The sequence below is a fragment of the Oryx dammah genome, unplaced genomic scaffold, assembly GCF_014754425.2.
Source record: "Oryx dammah isolate SB20612 unplaced genomic scaffold, SCBI_Odam_1.1 HiC_scaffold_23, whole genome shotgun sequence".
In the NCBI taxonomy this organism is placed as follows: Eukaryota; Metazoa; Chordata; class Mammalia; order Artiodactyla; family Bovidae; genus Oryx; species Oryx dammah.
In genome coordinates this window covers 40,426,848-40,451,369 of record NW_024070207.1, presented here as the reverse complement: position 1 = coordinate 40,451,369, position 24,522 = coordinate 40,426,848, and the positions used below count along the sequence as shown (strand labels likewise).

General features: G+C 39.4%; 1 protein-coding gene across 1 annotated transcript in view; it reads right to left on the bottom strand.

Moving 5' to 3' along the window:
* ADGRG4 (adhesion G protein-coupled receptor G4) overlaps window positions 1-24,522 on the bottom strand; it is a 95,522-nt gene that overhangs the window by 70,933 nt on the left and 67 nt on the right. Inside the window, 12 exon segments of the mRNA XM_040265279.1 lie at window positions 2,532-2,709; window positions 2,712-2,981; window positions 2,984-3,752; window positions 3,754-3,980; window positions 3,983-4,027; window positions 4,030-4,823; window positions 4,825-5,535; window positions 5,537-5,844; window positions 6,126-6,248; window positions 6,339-6,908; window positions 6,910-7,121; window positions 23,966-24,521. Coding sequence (XP_040121213.1) covers window positions 2,532-2,709; window positions 2,712-2,981; window positions 2,984-3,752; window positions 3,754-3,980; window positions 3,983-4,027; window positions 4,030-4,823; window positions 4,825-5,535; window positions 5,537-5,844; window positions 6,126-6,248; window positions 6,339-6,908; window positions 6,910-7,121; window positions 23,966-24,521 — 4,763 coding nt within the window.

Genomic DNA, 24,522 nt, shown 5'->3' with positions numbered 1-24,522 from the left:
TGATCTCTGTTCATTTCCAAGGCAAACCATTCAATATCACAGTAATCCAAGTCTATGCCCCAACCAGTAGTGCTGAAGAAGCTGATGTTGAATGGTTCTATGAAGACCTACAAGACCTTGTAGAACTAACACCCAAAAAAGATGTCCTTTTCATTACAGGGGACTGGAATGCAAAAGTAGGAAGTCAAGAAACACCTGGAGTAACAGGCAAATTTGGCCTTGGAATATGGAATGAAGCAGGGAAAAGGCTAATAGAGCTTTGCCAAGAGAACGCATTGGTCATAGCAAACACCCTCTTCCAACAACACAAGAGAAGACTCTACACATGGACATCACCAGATGGTCAACACCGAAATCAGATTGATTATATTCTTTGCAGCCAAAGATGGAGAAGCTCTATACAGTCAGCAAAAACAAGACCGGGAGCTGACTGTGGCTTGGATCATGAGCTCCTTATTGCCAAATTCAGACATAAATTAAAGAAAGTAGGGAAAACCACTAGACCATTCAGGTATGACCTAAATCAAATCCTTTATGATTATACAGTGGACGTCAGAAATAGATTTAAGGGCCTAGATCTGATAGATAGAGTGCCTGATGAACTCTATCAGACAGGGATCAAGACCATCCCCATGGAAAAGAAACGTGAAAAAGCAAATGGCTGTCTGGAGAGGCCTTACAAATAGCTGTGAAGAGAAGTGAAAAGCAAAGGAGAAAAGGAAAGATATAAGCATCTGAATGTAGAGTTCCAAAGAATAGCAAGGAGAGATAAGAAAGCCTTCCTCAGTGATCAATGCAAAGAAATAGAGGAAAACAACAGAATGTGAAAGACTAGAGATTTCTCCAAGAAAATTAGATATATCAAGGGAACATTTCATGCAAAGATGGGCTCAATAAAGGACAGAAATGGTATGGACCTAAGCAGAAGATATTAAGAAGAGGTGGCAAGAATACATAGAAGAACTGTACAAGAAAGATCTTCATGACCAAGATAATCACGATGGTGTGATCACTCACCTAGAGCCAGAAATCTTGGAATGTGAAGTCAAGTGGGCCTTAGGAAGCATCACTACGAACAAAGCTAGTGGAGATGATGGAATTCCAGTTGAGCTCTTTCAAATCCTGAAAGATGATGCTGTGAAAGTTCCAGCACATTTGGAAAACTCAGCAGTAGCCACAGGACTGGAAAAGGTCAGTTTTCATTCCAATCCCAAAGAAAGGTAATGTCAAAGAATGCTCAAACTACCGCACAATTGCACTCATCTCACATGCTAGTAAAGTAATGCTCAAAATTCTCCAAGTCAGGCTTCAGCAATATGTGAACCGTGAACTTCCAGATGTTCAAGCTGGTTTTAGAAAAGGCAGAGGAACCAGAGATCAAATTGCCAACATCTGCTGGATCATGGAAAAAGCAAGAGAGTTCCAGAAAAACATCTATTTCTGCTTTATTGACTATGCCAAAGCCTTTGACTGTGTGGATCACAATAAACTGTGGAAAATTCTGAAAGAGATGGGAATACCAGACCACCTGACCTGCCTCTTGAGAAACCTGTATGCAGGTCAGGAAGCAACAGTTAGAACTGGACAGGGAACAACAGACTGGTTCCAAATAGGAAAAGGAGTACATCAAGGCTGTATATTGGCACCCTGATTTTTTAACTTCTATGCAGAGTACATCATGGGAAATGCTGGGCTGGAAGAAGCATAAGCTGGAATCAAGATTGCTGGGAGAAATATCAATAACCTCAGATATGCAGATGACACCACCCGAATGGCAGAAAATGAAGAGGAACTAAAAAGCCTCTTGATGAAAGTGAAAGTGGAGAGTGAAAATGTTGGCTTAAAGCTCAACATTCAGAAAGCGAAGATCATGGCATCTGGTCCCATCACTTCATGGGAAATAGATGGGGAAACAGTGGAAACAGTGTCAAACTTTATTTTTCTGGGCTCCAAAATCACTGCAGATGGTGATTGCAGCCATGAAATTAAAAGACGTTTACTCCTTGGAAGGAAAGTTATGACCAACCTAGATAGCATGTTGAAAAGCAGACTTTGCCAACAAAGGTCCGTCTAGTCAAGGCTATGGTTTTTCCAGTGGTCATGTATGGATGTGAGAGTTGAACTATGAAGAAAACTGAGCGCCGAAGAATTGATGCTTTTGAACTGTGGTGTTGGAGAAGACTCTTGAGAGTCCCTTGGACTACAAGGAGATCCAACCAGTCCATTCTAAAGGAGATCAGTCCTGGGTGTTCTTTGGAAGGAATGATGCTAAAGCTGAAACTCCAGTACTTTGGCCACCTCATGCAAAGAGCTGACTCATTGGAAAAGACCCTGATGCTGGGAGGAATTGGGGGCAGGAGGAGAAGGGGATGACAGAGGATGAGATGGCTGGATGGCATCACCAACTCGACGGACATGAGTCTGAGTGAACTCCGGGAGTTGGTGATGGACAAGGAGGCCTGGCGTGCTGCGATTCATGGGGTCGCAAAGAGTCAGACACGACTGAGTGACTGAACTGAACTGAACTGAATATCTCTTCTGGAGAGGAAGATATAATGTGAAGAGTATTGGATCTAGTTGCCAGAGGTGAACCAGAAGGAAGACTAGATAAGATCCAAGTCAGCATGGGTGAAGTAGCAGCCTTTGAAATGATAGATTCTGAAGCAGCAACAGAAATATTTGATTTGAGTGTGGTCACAAGAGTTATATTGTAGTTGTCTTCTCAAATGTGTGCTTAATGTCAGCCAAAGTAACAGGGATAGATTTTGAAGATATTGATAATGAAGGGCTCTCAGACATCCCCAAGGTAGGAAGAGTTCCTGTTGCGGAAATTGATGACATTGCCATTACATCTCCAGGTACAAGACCAGTCTGAGAGACTGGGAGTGTTGACAAAGACTCTAGACTAACGTAAGGACTCTCTGTTTGCTTCTTGTTGGATGTAGGTACATGAGCAGTGGTAGAAGCTGAAAATTGAGATCTTCAGCTGTGGGTGTGTTCCAGGAAGTCAAAAGCAGAGACTGGGCATTACTAGATGTGGTTCTTGTTTGTAGAACTGGAAATTCAACTCTTTGGGACATAGGAGGAAGAGAAGTCTTTGGAGTAGAGAACTTGGCTTCAGTACTTTGAGGTGAAAAAAGAACTGATGTCTAAGAGGGTGAAGTTGTACCGGATGGAATCCAGGGAGGGTATGAAACAGGTGTATTCACAGACATGGCACCTTTTGTCAGTTCAGCTGTTGAAGTATTTTCTGATAAGGAAGTCTTCTTTTCTGTATTTGAAGAATGATAAATGGTAATTTTTACACTTTTTGTGGATCCAGGAGTGCTCTTAAAGCCAGTCAAAGATGGGGAAATTTGAATATTCAAGGAAGTGCGGAGATTTTCCAGAGTAGATGAAAGCACACTTTCAGGGGCACCATGTCTGGAATAAGTATTTGTGAAAGCTGTTGCTTTACCACTGCATACAGTTGAAAGAGAGCTGTTAGTAATCCCCGGGAATATGCCCAGAGTGGTGCCCTGATATCTTTGTGATGATTGTTGGGCTGTTGATAGAAATGATGAAAATGTGGTCTTTGGAATGGAAGAAATAGCTTCAGTGTTCTTAGAACTGAGTAGGGGAGAGACAGGGATGCCTATGAATGGAGTCACTGTCCCAGCCATGATAGTGGTTGGAATGGTTTTCCCAGAGGGAAAAGTTGGCTCTGCTGGGGAGGAAAAGGATGTAGGTGTGATGCTGGATGATACTTTTAGTTATTTCTGAAGTAATGAAAACAACGGAAGCCACTGCATTTTTTGAAGCAGACCCAGCATATGTCAAAGGTGTGACATCTAATGACAATGTTTGCATGGTCATAGAAGGCCTGGGGGTAAGTGAAGACAATGAAGTATAGAATGATCCACCTGTTGTGGAAGCATCAGAAGAAACAGTAAGAGGTGGAAAAGCGGAGACATTAACTGACATTGAGGACATCTCAGACCCGGCCCAGAAGTGGCTACAGAGGTACTTTTCAAACAATCTGAATGTCCATTTTAGAAAATCCAGTCATTAGTACAGTGGGAGTGCCCAAAACACTTTTAGAAGTGAAAGGAGTGACACTAACTGTCTGTGAGGACATCTAGTAGATATGAATGGACATTATTATAGAAGTTTTCCCAAGAAGTGCTATAGATACATTTGAAACAGAAAGGGCTGTAGTGATCTTGTCAGTAGACACAGCTATAAAATTGGCACTAGATAGTCAAGCTGTGGAAAGAGATGGGGACTCAGGGGAAATCTGTGTACTTTCAGAAATGAGAGAGGCAACCGAAGACACCTCAGGCTGAGTCCTAGGTGAAAGCAAGTGTAAAAAAGTTGTCTTATTGTTTATAGGATTTGATATCCTGGTTGTCCCAGAAGTTACAGTATCTACAAAGGAACTGTCCTGGCGGTGTGAGAAAGGGTGAGTCACAGAAGTGGTGCTTACTATCTTTTTCTCAGTCCTGGGAGTATATACTGGGAGGTCACTCATGCTCCCTTTTTCAGGAGACAAAAGTGTGGTAATTGCCAGAGCTTGTGAAAGGAGAGCTGTTTTCCCAAGACCAGTAGACATTTCTGAAACATGGACCTCTTCTGTGTTACTTGTGGTTGAGGTAGATGGAGTCTGTGTGCTCCCAGAAGTGGGAGATGGAGCTGGATTCCCCTCAGGTGGAGTTTCTGAAGTCCAAGGTCCTATGTAGATGTGGGTGGAATTAAAGATATCCATAGTTTCGTGGTATGAACTCTTAGGGGTTGTTTTCATTGATTTTGTAGAAAACCAACTTTCTCTCACCTCAGCAGTTGTATTCCAATCGGGCAGTCAGCTTCTCTGCATCAGGAAAGGGGGAAATAGACTCCTCTGTTGCTTCCAGCATTGTTGCAAATGGAGAAAACTTAATCGTCACTGCTAGAGCCGATTTTCCATAATGGAAAGTTGTTTCTTTCCTTGTCACAGTAGCAATGAATCTTTGTATCATTGCAGAGTCTGGAACGGCGGCTGTTGTCTCTCCAAATGCAATTGTACCATTTGTCTCTGTTTGTGTGTTCTCAGAAGCACTCTCCTCAGTAGAAAAATTTGGTTCCACATCAGCAAGGGCAGATATTCTATCTACAAGTGAAACAACTGTCTCCCTTGGTGTTGAAAGAAGTTCATTTCCAAGTACTGTGGATGCAGGGGTGGTTTTTAGTAGTAAGGTGCTAAATTTAGACTCAGGTCATTTGGTTACAGATGTGACTCCAGAAACCATGGAGAAATTAGTGAGCCATGGAGATGTCAATTTGGATAGAACTGTTGTATATCTGTCTGTAGTAGTATTAGCGATAGTGGTGGCCTTGCACTCTGTGGATGCTTCTGGTTGGATGATAATATTAGTAGTTGTGGATGAATGCTCTGTATTAGAAGTACTCCCATGGAACACTGATATCAACAAGGTCTGATCTGGCCTGGAAGTCCAAGTGATCTCATTTGTGAAGGATAGATGGACACCTTCATCACTTGTTGATGTGGGACCAGACTCATTCCTTGGATGTGGAAGCTGATCTAGTGGAAATCAGAGGAAACATGTTTCCACCACCTGTGGGTATATTCTATGCATATACTGGCCCAGTGATAGTGGAGAAAAATATAGCTTCAGCCACTGTAGGTGCAAGTGTTTTCCCAGGAGTCAAGGCTGTATGTGTCATCTCAACATTAATAACAATCTGTACACTCTGAGCTCTGGTGAATAGAGAGGATGTCCTGAAAGAAAGTACCATAGAAGAGGCCTCTGTTGGTATGAAGGTAGTTATTGTGTCTTCTGGAGAAGGCAATGGCACCCCACTTCAGTACTCTTGCCTGGAAAATCCCATGGACGGAGAAGCCTGGTGGGCTGCAGTCCATGGGGTCGCCAAGAGTCGGACACTACTGAGCGACTTCACTTTCACTTTTCACTTTCATACATTGGAGAAGGAAATGGCAGCCCACTCCAGTGTTCTTGCCTGGAGAATCCCAGGGATGGGGGAGCCTGGTGGGATGCCATCTATGGAGTCGCACAGAGTTGGACACGACTGAAGCGACTTAGCAGTAGCAGCAGTAGCATTACATCATCCACTATGGGTGAAGAGTCAGCCTGGAAATTTGTAGATGGTGATTCTATTTCAGCTGTTCTTAGCATAGGTGTCATCTCAATAGACCTAGTTGAATAAACTGGAAACGGTATTTCCATATCAGTTGTGGCCAATGTGGATGCTATCTGCTGCTGCTGCTGCTAAGTCGCTTCAGTTGTATCCGACTCTGTGTGACCCCATATATGGCAGCCCACCAGGCTCCCCCGTCCCTGGGCTGTCTGATTTCTAGGAAATACAGAGTCCATTGAAACAGCTGTGGAGATAAGCACAGACTCAGGTGGCACTGTTGACGCAGTCCCAACGGGAGTAGCTGTAGTTGAAGTCGGATCCACTGTGGACTGACGTACCCTGCTAGCAGCTGTAGATGCAGGAAACTCCTGGCTAGCTGTGGCAATAGGGAGTGCCCCAATACCTGTGGATTTGTGTTTGGGCCAAGATGTTGTAGACGTGGATGTTCACTCAATAGGTGAGAATAAAGATGCTAGCCTCATAACAGCCAACTGAGATCTAGTTACTGAAGGTTTGGATACAATTCAATTGTTGGTAAATCTAGATGTGTACAGGAAATGAGCAGCTACTGCTGAATGAGAAGTCTCAGTAGCAATGGATTCAGCCATTTTGGTTGTCCTTGTGCTCTCTGAAGATGGGGACTTAGTTATTTTCATGGAATTGGTAGTTGGGCCTACGAAGTTACTCTTGGTAGACAGAGCAATGGCTGCTGATGTAGACAAAAGGTCTGCTGCAAATGTAGCTGTCTCAGCTGTGGAAGTCTTTAAAAAAAATTGGTGCAGTCATTGTTTTCAGTGGTCGAGATGTTGTATTGGAATACAGTTGAGTTGTATAATCAGTTGCAAATACAGGCATGCTTTTAGACACCACTATAGAAGAATATGTAGTCTTTTGCGGTTTTAGTCCAGTAACTTGGGATGGAGTTGTCAAGTCTATTTGTTGTGAAAGAGTGGTACTTGTTTCTTGAATTATTATATTTTCAGAAAGAACTGAAAAGTTGCAAAGCATATGTTAGTTTGGGTTCAACTTTAGAAGTCAGAAAAGATTCTTTAAGAAAGAGCTCTATAATGGCTTTTCATATTCTTAAGAGGATAAGTATCAAATATGAATCAAATCATGTGGTTACAATTGACCGTTGAATAACAGGGGTTGAGCTGTGTGGGTCCACTTACACATGGATTTTTTTCCCAATAGTATAAACTACAGTAATTCACAATCCATGGTTGGTTGAATCCTCAGGTGTGGAACAGCAGATACAGAGAAACAGCAGATACAGAAGGCCAATTGTAAGTTGTAATGGAATTTTCACTGCTCTGGAGGGTTGACATTCCTCACTTTTCCTTGTTCAAGGGTCAAATGTACCTGGTTTTTCTTAAGATGATTTTCTACTTTCCAAAAATCTATATATGGTTCTCATAATGCCCTGGTTAAGTAACAAGTAGAAGGACATCAATTCCATTATATCTTCATTTAAAAAAAAAAAGGCATTCCTAACAGAGGTATGCATGGTAGCACACTGATTAAGAGGATTACCTTTGGAAATGAATCAATCTCTTGAAAGACACAAGTTATCAAAACTCACTTAAGAAGAAATAGATAACTTTGAATAGTCCTGTATCTATTACAGAAGTTGGATTATGTCTTTAAGTCTTCCAAAAAAGAGGATTGGCTTTGGATTCAAATAGATGTATTTTTAGGTTCCCTCACTTATTCATTATGGAATCTTGGACTAGTTAGTTTACCTTTCTGTGCTTCACTTTCCTCCTTTCTAATAAAAGATAATAACACTGACCTTAAAAAAATTGTTTTGAGGGGATTTTCCTGGTGGTCCAGTGGATAAGACTCAGAGCTCCCAATGCAGGGGGCCTGGGTTCAATCCCTAGTCAGGGAACGAGATCCCACATGACGCAACGAAGACTGAGCATGCTACAACTAAGACCCGACACAGCCAAATAAATAAAGATTTTTTAAATTGTTTTGAGAATTGAGTTAATGCATGTAAAAACTCTTAGCATAGCACCTGGGGCACAGTAAGTGCTCAAAAATGATTAACTGTTGTCAAATGCTTATATTCATCTCAATACTGTAGATTGAAAATGTTTTGATCTAGGACACCAAGATTAAAATTTCTTGAACATATGCCATTTATATATGTACATTTACAAATAATGTGTGTATATATATAAATAATAAATGTACAATATGTATATTATAAACATAGTCAAAATATGTCAAAAGAATGATAAAAATAAATAGAAACTTCACAGTATTTTCTTCCTGAACTCTAATGAATTATCTGTAAGCTCCCTAGAATTGTGCACCTCACTTTGAAGACCACTGGAGCCTATGTTATGTCTCAATTCAAGTCAATTAAATTGAACAATGATTGTAAATACTATTATAGATTCTGTGAGAAATGTATAGAGTTTATGGCAGAATTTTTCCCTCAGAGGAAAAAAGATTTTCCACTTTTATTGGAAAATCTTTTATTACTGAAATATTTTTAAACAAAATGTAACATAATATTTTAAAAACAAAACAGTAAAAGCACAATGAAATAATACAGTTGATGATAAAGTGAGCAATGGAATATACTCAGGTTTCACATCTCTAAAGTAATGAGTTGGCCAACAAGTTCGTTTGGATTTTTCCCTAAGATGTTACAGGAAAACCCAGGTGAACTTTTTGGCCAACCCAATACAAAGGGCGATCAGTGCACTAGCTCCAAGCTAATGAGGAAGCTTTTTTTTTAGAACACGTGGGCCTTTTGAGAAATGATAGGGTTTGGATAGTGAAAGAAAACTCACACAGCAATGAATACAGAGGCATTGAAAGGACCAGTCTAACTGGAAAGGAGTTATGTTGGATAGGGGTACAAAAGAATGTCAGACTAGGATGGGTGGGCAGACAGACAAGAGAAGATAAGATAGCAGCTTTACTTCACTGTGCTACTTGCTCTCACATTTAATGCACCCAACAACCTTATAAGGTAGATATCACAATTAACCACATTTTAGAGTTGAAGAAACTGAGTGTTAGAAGCTTTACATGAATTAATTGCTCAAGTTCACACTTGGAGGTCTATCATCTATGGTCTTAATCACTATCCCATTTGCAAAGATGTAAATTCTTGAACAAGGAGATTGAGTTGATAAAAAGTAAATTTTAAAAGGTGACTCAGATGGTTAAGAAGCTGCCTGAAATGCAAGAGACCTGGATTCAATCCCTGGGTCGGGAAGATCCCCTGGAGAAGGGAATGGCAACTCACTCCAGTATTCTTGCCTGGAGAATTCCATGGACAGAGGAGCCTGGCGGGCTACAGTCCATGGGGTCGAAAAGAGTTGGACATGCCTGAGTGACTAACACTTAGAACTTACTCTTTAAGGAAAATGAATTCTATGGCAGTGTACAGGATGGGTAGGAATGGGAAGAAACTGAGAGCAAGGAGACTTTTAAGAACACTGATAGAGTCCTCCTCCCCACCTCACTGCCACCAACCCAGCCATCCACTCCACCTGCATTTGAGCAGACAAACACTGCTGGACATAGCCATATAGGAGGAGGAATTAATATTTCTATAAAATCATGATCACCAACCTCAAATAAGCCTTTCACACTGTGCATCCAGCCTAGTACATTTCTCTGGTCAATTTATGCTGACTCCCTGGTGGCTCAGACGGTAAAGCGTCTGTCTACAATGCGGGAGACCCGGGTTCAATCCCTGGGTTGGGAAGATCCCCTGGAGAAGGAAATGGCAATCCACTCCAGTACTATTGCCTGGAGAATTCCATGGACAGAGGAGCCTGGCGGGCTACAGTCCATGGGGTCGCAAAGAGTTGGACATGACTGAGCGACTTCACTCACTCTCCAATGACTATTGATAGTCTTCCCCATTCTCAGACTTTATCCTCACATGTTTATCAAGTAGCCTTGCCTCTTACTTCATAAAAAAAAAAAAAAACCAATAGAAGTCATCGGACAGAAACTTAGCTGTGCTGACTTCCCCTCCTGATTTTAAACATGTTCCACTCTCTTGCAAAAGAAAACAAAACCCCTATATCCTTCTACAGGTACTGTCCTCTCATTCTTCTCCCCATCACACCCAAACTTTTTTTAAAAAGTTTATCAGACATCCCTGGCGGTCCAATGGTAAAGACTTTATGCTTTCACTGTAGACGGCTCAAGTTTGATCCCTGGTTGAGTTCAGATGGTAAAGCATCTGCCTGCAATGTGGGAGACCTGGGTTCGACCCCCAGGTCGGGAAGATCCCCTGGAGAAAGAAATGGCAACCCACTCCAGTAGTCTTGCCTGGAAAATTCCATGGATGGAGGAGCCTGGTAGGCTACAGTCCATGGGATCACAAAGAGTTGAACACGACTAAGCAACTTCACTGGCACTGAGGAACTAAGATCCTGCATGCCATACAGTGCAACCATAAAATAAAATAAAACTAATAATAAACATCTTTAAAAAGTTTATCTATACTGGCTATCTCCATGTTCCCCTGACCCATTCTTTCACCCACAGTAAGCTAGCTGGCTTCTGCCATCATCATTCAACTGAACAGCACTCACTGAGACCACCAGTGGCCTCCATGTAGACAAATACTATGAATACTTTGTCAGTCTTCATCTTACTTGACCTTTTAACAGCTTTTGATAACGTTGACCACTCCCTCCCTCTTAAAATACTCTTTTAATTGACTTCCGAGACATAATGCACTCTTGGCTTTTCTCCTACTTCTCTGGCCACTCCTTCTGGCTATCACCTTTGCAGACATGCTTTATTTTACCTGGCCATTAAATATCAGGGTTCCCCAAGGATCGGTCCCAGCACCTCTTTTCTTCTCACTCTGTGATTTCTTCACACCTTGGATTCCAACTTACACCAATACACAGATGAATCTCGAAGTTATATTTCTAGACCAGATCTCTATTCCAAACTCCACACTTATATAACCAATTGCTCACTTGACATAATCTCTTGCATATATATCTCATTAACACCTCAACTCAGTATGCCCCAATCTGAACTCTCTCCAAACTGGGTCCTCTTTCAGTATTCCCTCAGTGAATGACATCATCATACATTACACTGTGCAAGTCAAAACTCTCTCCGTCTCCTTCATTTTCTTTCATCTGCTACAGCCAACTCACAATCTTGTCCTATGGATCTTACCTGCTAAACATCTCTAGATTCCATCTTTTTCTCCATCATTATCACTTATCACTGTGCCAAAGCCACCATCAATCTCTCACCTAGACTATGACAGTAGCCTCCCAACTAGATTCTGCCTTCATTCTTGGTGCTCCTCCAATCTGTTCCATAATACAATCAAAATGATCCTTTTGACATGCAAATTTGATCATGTATCTCTCTCTCTCTCTCTCTCTCTCTCACACACACACACACACACACACACACACACACCTTCACATACTTAGTTCCCTTTAGTGGCCTTGTGTTACTCATAGGATTAAAAAAGAAAAATTTTCAGGACTTCCCTGGTGGTCCAGTGGTTAAGAATCTGCCTTGCAATGCAGGGGATGGGGGTTTGATCCCTGGTCGGAGAACTAAAATCCCACATGCTGCAAAGCAGCTAAGCCCGTGAACTGCAATTACCGAGTCCACACACCACAATGAAAGATCCCAGATACTGCAGTGAAGATCCCACGTGCCACAACTAAAACCTGAAGCAGCCGTATAAATACATAAAGTATTTTTTAAAAATTTTAACAGAGCTTAAATAAACTATGCATGGTTTGGTCCCTACCTACCTCTTCATTCTCAGTTTGTACTAAATTTCTCCCTTGTTTTCTGGGCTTCAGCCCATCAACTTCATTTTAATCCTCTAATACTTGGCATTATTTTCCCACCACAAAAGCATTGCATATGCTGCTACTTCTACTTAGAATGATCTTCCCAACCTTCTTCATCTGATTAACATCTATTCATCCTCCAGATCTCACTCATGCATCACTTCTTCAAGGAAGCCTTCTTTTGCCTCCATGACTGGGTCAAACCAATCTATTCTAGGCTCTTATGACAATCTTCTTATGACATCCCTCATACCTCTTCTTCATAGTGCTTGTCACAGATGCAGTTTTACATGTGTGCATGTGTGCTTATTAATATATGTCTTTCTCACTACACTGTATGGGTAGGGACCTCATCTTTCTTTGCTCACTCACCATTGCATTCTCGGTGCCTAATACAGTGCCCAGCACATGGTAGATGTCCAATATATATTTGCTAACTAACTGGACAAGTGGAAATGATGAAAGTTTGTAATAAGATGAGAGTAGTGTGGGAAATCACAATCCTACAGCTATTGGAAAAGAAGAATTGACAGGCTATGTTAGCAAAGAGGTTTAAGAAATGAAGATAGAGAAGTCTCAGAGAACTTGACTTCTACTTTTGAACTAATTGGAGAACAGTGGTGATATTCGTAGCACTAGGAAAATTGGGAGAGCAGCCTCATTCAGAAGGAAAACACCCACTTCAGGCTTGGATAAGGGGAATTTGGAATGATGGTGGAAAATCTAAGTGAAAAAGGTACATGGTAAAATTCAAGACTAAGTCATAATTTTTCTGCAGTTCAAATCACCCAAAATGAAATCATGCATGTTTACCATTGGGAAATTATCATTTTAAATCTACCTGGGAAGCACAACATCTATGATGTAGGAATAACGATGGTGGTAGACAATCTACTAATTTATTTCATTGTCTCAGGAATTAAAATTGCTTTTAATTTGCATGTACAGAAATTCTGCGATGTGTGTGGGATGTTCTTTGAGATTCTGTGGTCATCAGCAAATAGAATGAGTGACAATCAGAAACCTGCAACTAACTGTATAGACCAGTTGAAAAGTTCACACATTTATAAAAAGAAAACAAAATGGTTTAAGAAGTACTTTTTAACTTCATTTTACAACGTTTCAATTATCAGAGATTCACATCCTATCAAGCTATGCTGCTGCTTCTAAGTCACTTCAGTCGTGTCCAACTCTGTGCGACCCCATAGACGGCAGCCCACCAGGCTCCGCTGTCCCTGGGATTCTCCAGGCAAGAACACTGGAGTGGGTTGCCATTTCCTTCTCCAATGCACAATATTTATTTCAAGCTTTCTGCCTTCCGATTTGACCATAACTGCAAGTAAAAGAATTGTCAGGATCTTGGCTCCCATTTTTACAGATGGCTTTATCACAGCCAATTGGCTTAGCAAACCTGTTAAAGTGTCACTTATATCACATTGGAGGAGTGTGGCATCCCAGGGCCTTAATCACTCCCCATGAATGCACTAATTATCGAGAGAAGGGTTCACAATTCCCATTCCTTAACAAATGATTTATGATTGTTTTGCATTCACTTTTAGGAAAACAATAATACACTAAATACCACAAAAGCCTAAGTTATGTTCTTTGATGCAGCATTCAAACAGCACTGTTACAGAAACCCTTAACAAGTAACGGGAAACTCTTTTAGAACATAGAGGATGGGAATTAGGCATGGTATTTTTATCTAGAGAGGGCTGAGCTATAGATGTTAATTGTTGTTAACACTTCTTGTAAGCATCTCAAAAAGAAGCAAAAGATTGAGAAAAAGACAAATGAGTTGAACAAAATTGCCAAGCAGGTGGCGTTTTAAGTACCAGATATCGCTTAGGAAATAATGCAATTTTCATTTTAACTTAGGGGCTTCCCAGGTGGCGCAGTGGTAAAGAATCCACTTGCTAATGCAGGAGACATAGGAGGTAGGGGTTCAGTCCCTTGGTCAGGAAGATCCCCTGGAGAAGGGAATGACAATTCACTCCAGTATTCTTGCCTGGGAAATCCCATGGGCAGAGGAGCCTGGTGGGCCGCAGTCAGTGCGTTAGCAAAGAGTCTGAGCAACTTAGCACACACACATGCACACATTTTAACTTAAAACCTGGATTTGTATATTTCAGCAAATATCTTTCAGACGAAATGTTTTTAATAAAGACTCAAGTCTTCCGTAATTAAATCACAGAATTTTAGAACTGCCTTGGAGATTGTATTCAATCCCCTCACTTAGAAATTAGGCCCAAAGAGGGGCAGTGTTGAGAAGATGAGATTTGCACAGGTGAAATATGTAGAGAAGAAATAAGACAGTGTGCGCTGGTGCTTCAGTTATCTGGTACCCATAAGTGCATGCCCTCAATTTACACAGAAAACCACAAACCCTGGAAAAAGAAGGGACTCTATCTAAAAGAGTCAAGGATTGGAAAACGTAAATAATAAAAGCCAGGTTGTGCAGATGTTGAACTGCTCAACAGAAAGCAATCACCCAGAACAGAGATACAAACTTAGAAGAGATCATCACAGTGCTAAACCAAAACATGAAGACACCTTGCAAGCCTTGGCATTGAAACTCATTGGGAATCCCAAATTATAGCCATGGTCTGAAACAATGTTGTTGTTTATGTTTAAACAAACATCTTGAAAAACATCTACTTCTGCTTTTTTGACTATGCCAAAGCCTCTGACTGTGTGGATCACAACAAACTGTGGAACATTCTTAAAGAGGTGGAAATACCAGACCACCTTACCTGTCTCCTGAGAAATCTGCATGCAGATCAAGAAGCAACAGTTAGAACTGGACATGGAACAACAGACTGGTTCCAAATTGGGAAAGGAGTACATCAAGGCTGTGTATTGTCACCCTGTTTGTTTAACTTATATGCAGAGTACATCATGCAAAATGCCAGGCTGAATGAAGCACAAGCTGGAATCAAGATTGCTGGGAGAAATATCAATAACCTCAGATATGCAGATGACACCACCCTTATGGCAGAAAGCAAAGAGGAACTGAAGAGCCTCTTGATGAAGGTGAAAGAGAGAATGAAAAAGCTGGCTTAAAACTCAACATTCAAAAAATGAAGACAATGGCCTCTTGTCCCATCACTTCATAGCAAATAGATGAGAAAACAATGGAAAGAGTGACAGACTTTATTTTTTTGTGCTCCAAAATCACTGCAGATGGTGACTGCACCCATGAAATTAAAAGACGCTTACTCCTTGGAAGGAAAATTATGACCAACCTAGACAGCATATTAAAAAGCAGAGACATTACTTTGCCAGCAAAGGTCCGTGTAGTCAAAGCTATGGTTTTTCCAGTAGTCATGTATGGATGTGAGAGTTGGACCATAAAGAAAGCTGAGTGCTGAAGAATTGATGCTTTTGAATTGTGGTGTTTGAGAAGAGTCTTGAGAGTCCTTTGGACTGCAAGGAGATCCAACCAGTCCATCCTAAAGGAAATCAGTCCTGAATGTTCATTGGAAGGACTGATGCTGAACCTGAAACTCCAATACTTTGGCCACCTGATGTGAAGAACTGAGTCATTTGAAAAGACCCTGATGCTGGGAAAGATTGAAGGCAGGAGGAGAAGGGGACGACAGAGGATGAGATGGTTGAATGGCATCACCGACTTGATGGACCTGAGTAAGCTCTGGGAGTTGGTGATGGACAGGAAGTCTGGCATGCTGCAGTCCACGGGGTCGCAAAGAGTCAAACACAACTGAGAGATGGAACTGAAATGAACTGATCTGAAACAATATTCCTTGACTAATCACTCGTATCCCAAATAGAGTCGATCTAATCCCGTCAGTAGCTTTTTAACCAAGATTCATGGGAATTAAAGATCTTTTCAAACCCTAAGTCTAGCAATTAATTAGAATGGGCTAGCAAACCTGTTCAATTGATGCAGAAAAATCATTTGACAAAATCCCACATCCATTCATGAAAAAAATATCTTGGCAAGTTCAGAATGGAGGGTGTTTCTATTAACTTGATAAAGATCACCAAGAAACCTACAGCTAACATCAACCATAATGGTGAAAGGCTGAATGTCTTCCCACTAATACTGGGAAATAGGCAAGGATGTCAATTCTCACCACTCTTATTCAACATAAATAGTATGGAAAGTTAGAGGCACTCCAATAAAAAAGGAAAAGAAATAGTAGGCATTGCAGATTAAGTGATTGTCCATGCAGAAAATCACAAGGAAGCTAAAAAAAAAAACCCTCCTGAAACTTAAAAGTGAGTTCAGTAAGGTTGGAGGATACAAAATTAACACAAAGTAAAGCATTCTTAGACTTGATACCAAAAGCATGATCCACAAAAAGAATAATAATAAATTATACTTCATCAAAACTAAAAGCTTTTGCTCTGTTGGAAGCCCATGTGAAAAGGATAAAAGAGTAATCTACAGATTAGTAGAAAAGATTTGCAAAACATATGTCCGACAAAGGACTAAAATATATAAAGAATTCTCAAAATTCAACAGTAAATACATCCAATTTAAAAATGGCAAATAAATTAGTAGTCCGGGATTAACATATACACACTACTACATATAAAATAGCTAAACAATAAGGACTTGTATAGCACAGGAAACTATACTCAATATCTTGTAGTAACCTATATGGAAAAGAATCTGTAGAAGAATATATATGTGTATAACTGAATCACTTTGCTGTACACTTGGAAGTAACACAACATTGTAAATTAACTATACTTCAATTTTTAAAAAGAGAGAAAATAGGCAAAAGACATGAATAGTTCATTGAGGAGGTTATATAGATAGCAAATAATCACAGTAAAAGAGGTTCAACATTCTTAGGCATCAGGGAAATGCAAATTAAAACCACAATGTGATATCACTACACACTTACCAGAATGGCTAAAACTGAAAAACAGTGGCAATACTCTATGCTGACAAGAATACAAAGAAACTGGACCACTCATACACTGCTGGCAGAATAGAATATGGTACAACCACTTTGGCAAACAATCTGACCTGATGTGCTGCAGTCCGTGGGGTCAAAAAGAGTGGGACACAACTTAGCAACTGAGCAGCAACAACAGGGAGCTGAGATCCCACATGCCTCAGGGCTGAAACAAACAAAACATAAAACAAAACCAAAACTGTAACAGATTCAATAAAGACTTTTCAAAAAATGAAAAAAAAAACACCCCGAAATGTTCAGCTATTACACTTTGGGGCATTCATCCCAGAGAAACAAAAATCTATTCTCACACAGAAACCTGCACACAAATACTCATAACAGAGGGGTTTTTTTTGTAATAGCGAAAAATTAGAATCATCACAGATGCCTTTTAACAGGTGAATAGCTAAAAAGTGATATATCCACACCATGGAATCTTACTTTGCAGTGGAAATAAATGAACTATGGGTAAACACAACAACCTGGATGACTCTCCAGAGAATGATGCTAAGTAAATAAAAGCTAATCCTGGGCTTCCCAGGTGGTTCAGTGGTAAAGAATCTGCCTGCCAGTGCAGGAGACGCAGGTTCAATCCCTGATCCGGGAAGATCCAACATGCCGTGGAGCAATTAAGCCCATGTCCCAGAACTATTGAGCCTATTCTTTAGAGCCCACAAACCACAACTACTGAGCCTGTGTACCGCAACTACTGAAGCCCACGCACTCTAGAGCCCGTGCTCTGCAACAAGAGAAGCCACCACAATGAGAAGCCCGTGCACTGCAGCTAGAGAGTAGCCCCCACTTGGCACAACTAAGAAAAATCTGCATAGCAATGAAGACCCAGTACAGCCAAAAATACAAATAAATAAATAGATGAACTTTTAAAAAGCAAATCCTTAAAGGTTACATATTGTATGATTCCATTTGTTAATGTTTTTGAAATGACAAAATTTTAGAAACAGAGGACAGATTATTTGTAGTCGTCAAAGTTTAGGGATGCGAAAAGCAGAGATGTGGGGAAAGGGAGGCAGGTGGGCGTGTTTATAAAAGGGCAACATGATGGATCATTACAGTGTTGAAACCATTAGCCATTCTGTATCTTGACTGTGTCGCTGGACACGCAAGCCAACACAGGTAATAGAACTGTATAGAACTTAATACACACACACACACGAATGAGTACAAGTAAAACTAGAGAAATCTGAATAATATCAGTGGATTGTATGCAGGTCAGTATTCTGGTTGTTATGCCATAGCTTTACAAAACGTTACAATTGGGGGAAACTGGGTAAAGTGTACAAGGATCTCCAGCTGCATGTGAACCTACAGTTATCTCAATGAAAATTCATTAAAAGAAGCAAATCCAAAAGTCCACACCCTGCAGGCAGTTGAACAATAACTGAATGTCCGTTTGTACTGGAGAGACCACAGAAGCCATGGAGAGTGGCCTCTGTCTTTGAAGGGCTTTGAACGTGTTTCATCTCATTTACCTTTTGTGAACAAGGTATCACTTGCGCAAATGACCTGCATGAGTTTTGCTGTCTGTGTATTTTAAAGTGGTGATAATCCATACTAATTCATAGGGGACTGTGGACTTAATTGCCATTTGCTCCTTCACTTTAGACCAAATTGTATTATTGTAACCATTGGGAGCTAGAGGACAGAGGTATGGAGTAGCTGAATATTCATGAGGCAGTTTGTTGCGGATGTACCTGCCAACAGAATATTAAGTAGAACATTTGCTAAGGTACCAAATTCTGCTTGTGATTTGGGTATATCACCTCATATTAAATCTTTGCATTTTTCTAGACCACATTTCACATCTGATTTTTCTTTCAATCACGACCTCTGGAAATATAATTCAGAGTGTGTTTATTACATTTGTGAGAGATATTGGTGACCAGAAACCGTCACAGACACATCTGCCTATGGGGTAGAAGAAATACAAAATGAGCATCTTTAAGATGATGAGGAAAAAAAAATTGTTTTCAAAATGGTGTCTGTATTCAGTTTCCAGACAAGGACACAAAAAATGAATCCTGCAATAGAGAGAGAGATAGGCTAGAAGTTTCCATCTCTGAATCCATAGACGAATGTCACCCTGTGCAGGAGAATACAAATAAGGAGGTTTGAACGAACTTCAAACAGCCCTTGCTTATCATTCATGATGAAAAATGAGTATCACACAGAGAATTGATGTACAGGGGCAAAACCAAATCACCTTTTAGCTAGAAGAGCCCATCAGAGCATCCTATCAGAACTGATAATTGGACAGTGGGCCAGACAAATGTCTTAGATAGTATGTAAACTATAAAATCAATCACTGCATATTTTAAGAATGCTTAGTTCATAAAGTAATTCAAAACAGCTAGAGCATTAGATTAATTAATGGGCTTCCCTGGTGGCTCAAACAGGAAAGAATCTGCCTGCAATGCAGGAGTTTCAGGTTCGATCCCCCAGTCAGGAAAATCCTCTGGAGAAGGAAATGGCTACACACTCCAGTATTCTTGCTGGAGAATTCCATGGATTAATTTAATAAATCTTAGCATATCAACAGCTTCAGGCACACAACGACCTTATGCTTTGATACAGGGTAGATTTTGCAGAACTGATTCAATTCATGTTACTTTATTCTTTTCCAAGAAGCAATTTCTCAAATGCATTAACTGAGTGATTTAATCTACATACGTTTAGGAAGACTCTTCACTTTCATACATTCCCAAGTCAGAACAAATCTTTGTTGGATCTGAGAATAGGCAATTATGCTCAACATACCTAGAGAGGAATTTTAGTTTGTGATCAGTCCCTAACTGTCACTTCAAGAAATTTTGGTCACCATCCATTCCTTTTAAAAATACATTAGACTTTTGTCACATCTAAAGCCTAGAAACAACTTAAAAGTCCTTCAAAGGGAGCTCATTGAATAAATTATACCATAGCTCTATTCTATATAATCAGAAAGCCCTATATTTTCTGATATTGAAATATCTCCAAAATATACTATAAAATGTAAAAAAAAGTACAGAGGACTATGGTCATGATCTCAAATGTGAAAGAGAAAAATGAAGAATATTTACACTAAAACACAGTTTTAAATTGTTTCTGCAAGGATATATAAAAAATTAATCATTACTTTAGGGGGGAAGCACTTGGGCTAAGGGATTGAAGTGGAAGGAGACTTTCACTTTATATCTTTATGCAATGTTTGAATTTTAGCCATGCATGTCATTACTTTTAATTTAAAAACTGAATCAATTTTAATGAATAGTTAAATTAATAAAATAACTAGCAAAAATGGTAAATCAATTTAAACTAGAAAAGCTTATATCCTTTTGTCTTGAAATTGTACTTTTAATCATGTGTCCTATGAAATTACAAGCCCATGTATACCAAGATGTGTGTACAAGAAAATTCACTGTAGCATTATTTGTAACTTCAGAGTTGGAAGCAATTTAAATGCCCATTGATGGTGAGTTAGTCAAATAAATTATAGTACACCTATACAATGGAATATGAAACCCCAAAATGAATGAAGTGGGTATATTACTAAACATCTGATGTGTCCATCATATTAAGCTAAAATAAATCAAATTGTATACATCTGTGTATATTACTTTTGTTTTTTAAACAATACACATACATTACACCCGTGCATACATACACACATTATAAATCCACAGGAAAAAAATTCTAAAAGAAAAATGACACCTCTGTGGAGAGGATGCAGGGTAGGTTTTACTGTATACTTCATGTACTTCTGTATTATTTGAGTTTATTTTATTCACAACAATATGGAATGCATTTATAATATTTTTAAATAAAGAGATGCTTTAAAACTACTCTAAAACAAAATTACTAATGATTAGCACTTTTGCCTTGATTCTCATTAAATAATAAACACCTTTATTAAAATAAACCCCTTGTTTGTTTCTGAGATATCTACAACTACAATGAATACTTGTTTATTAAACTCAGGTAGTGTTCATGGTTTTCAGCAAATGTTCCCCCAAAGCCTTGTTCTCATGAATATATAAATATATACATATATAATTTATGAGTAAATAGATTTATTGAGAATTATAACCTAGTAATGTGCTCATTACAATTTATTTTTGAAAGGTCATAATCTTTCTATGGAACATAAATAACAATTTATTAGGCAAAAGCTGAAGCTAGACATGTAGTAACCACTCCTATTTATTCAGATAATTGCCCTCATTTTCCCAGATGTCAGATGGCAGCATGGAGGTAGAAGAAATTCTGTGCTGTTATAGTTCCTTCAGCAGGGAGCAGGCAGTGATCATAGCTGATAACCAGGTGGGTTAGCAGCAGCAGCAATTCGCTTCAAAGGAAGCTTCTAAGACAGTGTCTCATAACATTTTGGGGGGCCACAGACTCCTTTGAGGTAGTCCTGCAAGCCATGGAGGGTGAAAAGAATGGCTTTGCAACAGGACAGATCTTTGTTCAAATCCCTAGTCTGCTACTTATTTGATGGGTGACCTTCAGCAATTTATTTAAACTCTCAGAGCCTCTCTTTCCTCATCCATAAAGTGCCTGGCACACAGCAAGGACTCAGTAAAAGACAGCAATTATGTTATTTTAGAATATGATGAAAACTACAGACTGTCCTTGGGGGGAGGGGGGGAATTCACCTTACATTTTTAGCATGGTGCATACCATCTCAAGGGCTTTGCTCACCTGTCAAAGCCATTCTGCACCTCAGCTTAGAAACCCCTGGTCTAAGGTTTGAAAAGAACATTTGAAGACACAAGAATAATAAAAATAACATTTTCTACTCCTTTTACTAACTGTTATTTTAGGTTGTGTTTGTGTTTTCTTTTGCTTGTTCATTGTATTGGATTATTTGTATATTATGTCCACTAGGACTTAATGAGAACAAGAGGATAGATTGTACATTAAAAAGTGTACAAAAGAGAAAAAACAAATGAGGACCGTCTAACACTTTAACACTTCAGTTAGATTTAGTCATTTACCAGCAAAGTGTAGGAAAGACCATTGCCATTCACTGGCCAGATTAGGCTTTCAAAGACCACCACTAAGTATATGGATTTAATAGAGCCATATTTCTGGTTCCTTCCATCAAAGATAAAGTTACTTGAAACTGCTTTGAGTGAGCTGTTCAGGCATAACCTACTAGTCCCTAGCTCAGTTTTTGTAAGCAGAGCCAGCTTGGACTTTTCGCTTTCATTTTCAAGCCCTCACAACAGAGAAAAACCAAATGCTTTCAGGTAGTAGCTCAAAGGAATAGCTCTCCTGTTCCTTTGCATTAGCCTGAGCTCAAAGAAATACAGAAAGCTTCCAGAATGTTCCTCTGCCATTAACTCATTAACAGCATCCAGACCATTGGTGAAAATCTATCTCCAGAGTCAGTAAGAGCCCTATTAGGCATGGATATAGCCCTTAATCCCTCTCTACCCCCTCCCAAATCCATAAGAACAGTAAATAATATTCCTCTAAGAATAAATAAACATTTCAGGAAATGAGAAAAAATTCTATCTGGATGCTGTTATCAATGACTTCACCCACGCTTTGGCTGCTGCTGACAATGATCGAGAAGATTGGATTTGAGAAGTGGGGTCATCCAGAGAAAAACAATCTTAAATTTCCTCCTTAAAAATGGAAAGAAATACATGTGTAATTCCAAAAACCCAATTTTGTTACAAGAGTTTCATTTTAAACGGTTCTCCCACATCACTATTGCTTTCATAAGAAAAATTATTTGGTATACCAATACTATTTCCCACTAAAAGGGACTGGGGTTCTTTGTTAAAATGGCTGAGTCTTGGGCTGAGTGGGAAACGTACAAGATGAGCCTGTAACACTAGTATTGTACTAGAAACTAAGGAAGTACTCAAAAAATAATGGGAATATGTCAAAAGGACACAAGAGCCAGATTGAAGGACTCCCACTGGCCAAATCTGGGCCAATCTGACCATGAAAATAAATGATAGCAACAGATTGTAACCTATTGAATAAACTAAGAGTCCATGAGTCCATGCTGATATAAACATATAAACAATCAGAGGAATAAATAAGTAAATGTGGAAGAAGAAGACACTCTTCCTCAAATAGAATACTAACTAATAAATATGGGAAAATGATGGAGTTCTAAAAATCATCATTTTGTAGTCATTATAATAATAAGTGATTGAGGCATGAATCATCAATAGATATAAAACTACTGGGTGAAAGTTTAATAAGAACAGGATATTGACATAGTTTCCAAATATCTCCCAAGAAATTACAAAGGAAAAAAATTAATTCCTTTCCTTAATTACAAAGGAAAAAAATAGTAACTTTGCAGTGGAGAAATCTAACAGTCATTATCAGAATCAATTGATCAAAGTTACCATCAGCAGTAATGAGACCAATTGGCATCATGAAAGGCAGGGAAAGACAAAGGATCTGTTCCAGATAGAATCTATAAAGACTCATAACTAAATCAAATGCATGATCTGAGTTGGATCCTGGACCAAGTAAAACAAGAGAAGTTATTAGGACAATTGGATAAATTTGAATATGGACTATGAATTAGATGTAAAACTTGTAAAACTTCCTGATTTTGACCACTGTACTGTGGTTATGTAAGAAAATTTCCTTATTCTCAGGGAATTACACACTGAGATATTAAGGGATTGAAATGAAGTCATATCTGCAACTTAATCTCAAATTATTAAGAAATCATTTGTGTGTATGTGTGTGTATGTGTGTGTGGGTGTGAGTGTGAGAGAGAGTGTGTGTATGGAGTGGGGGAAAATAAGGAGAGTGAGAGGGAGAAAGATAAAACATATGAGGAAATTGGAACAGTCAGTGAAGCTGGGTAGATAATATATAGAAATTTTTTGTCCTATTCTTGAGATTTTTCTGTAAGTTTGAATCATATCAAAATACAAGACAGAAAATAGTATTTGCTCTAAGTTAAAAGAAAAATAATATTTGCTCTAAGTTAAAAGAAAAATGACAAAACTGTGGCAACCTTAGGCCCCTCTGAGGAAGACAGAACCTGAGCCTAGGAGTGGGTTGTTTAGAGTTGCTAAGAAAGACAATTCATCAGTTACTCACAGCAGCGCAATTTCACATCAACAGTTTGAATGATCTTGTTGACAAGCCAAACATCTTTTTCCCAATTAAACACATTTCCTCTAAGACACTTCATAAACTCTCCATTTCCCAGGATGTGGTCCCAGAGTGGAAAGTAGTACAAGCTGCTGGTGAACCTAGGAACCAGGCCTTGAACCTGGTCATTGCCCTTCTTGAGAAAATGTCCTAGAACCAGAGTCCCATTAGGCGCTAGGTTCTGTGGTTGATCCATAATTACCAGTATCCTTTATTCAGGAATAGCTCTAATCTGCCCTTTCACACCATTCCATACCAACCATACTGTGTGCCACTGAAATGGAATCAGGTGGTAACGGATGTGAAAGGTCTTGCCAAAGTTGTACACAAGTAGTTGCTGATGATCTCCTGAGGGTTCAAGTTCTATGTCTTCTCTTCCCAGGAAAGTGTTATTAGTAATGTAGGAGAAAGCCATCCAATTACTTGATTTGACACTCACAAATCGCAGATCAAGGCCTACTGTGAATTGACTTAGTCCAGGAATATTGTTGGTCAGGCTTTGC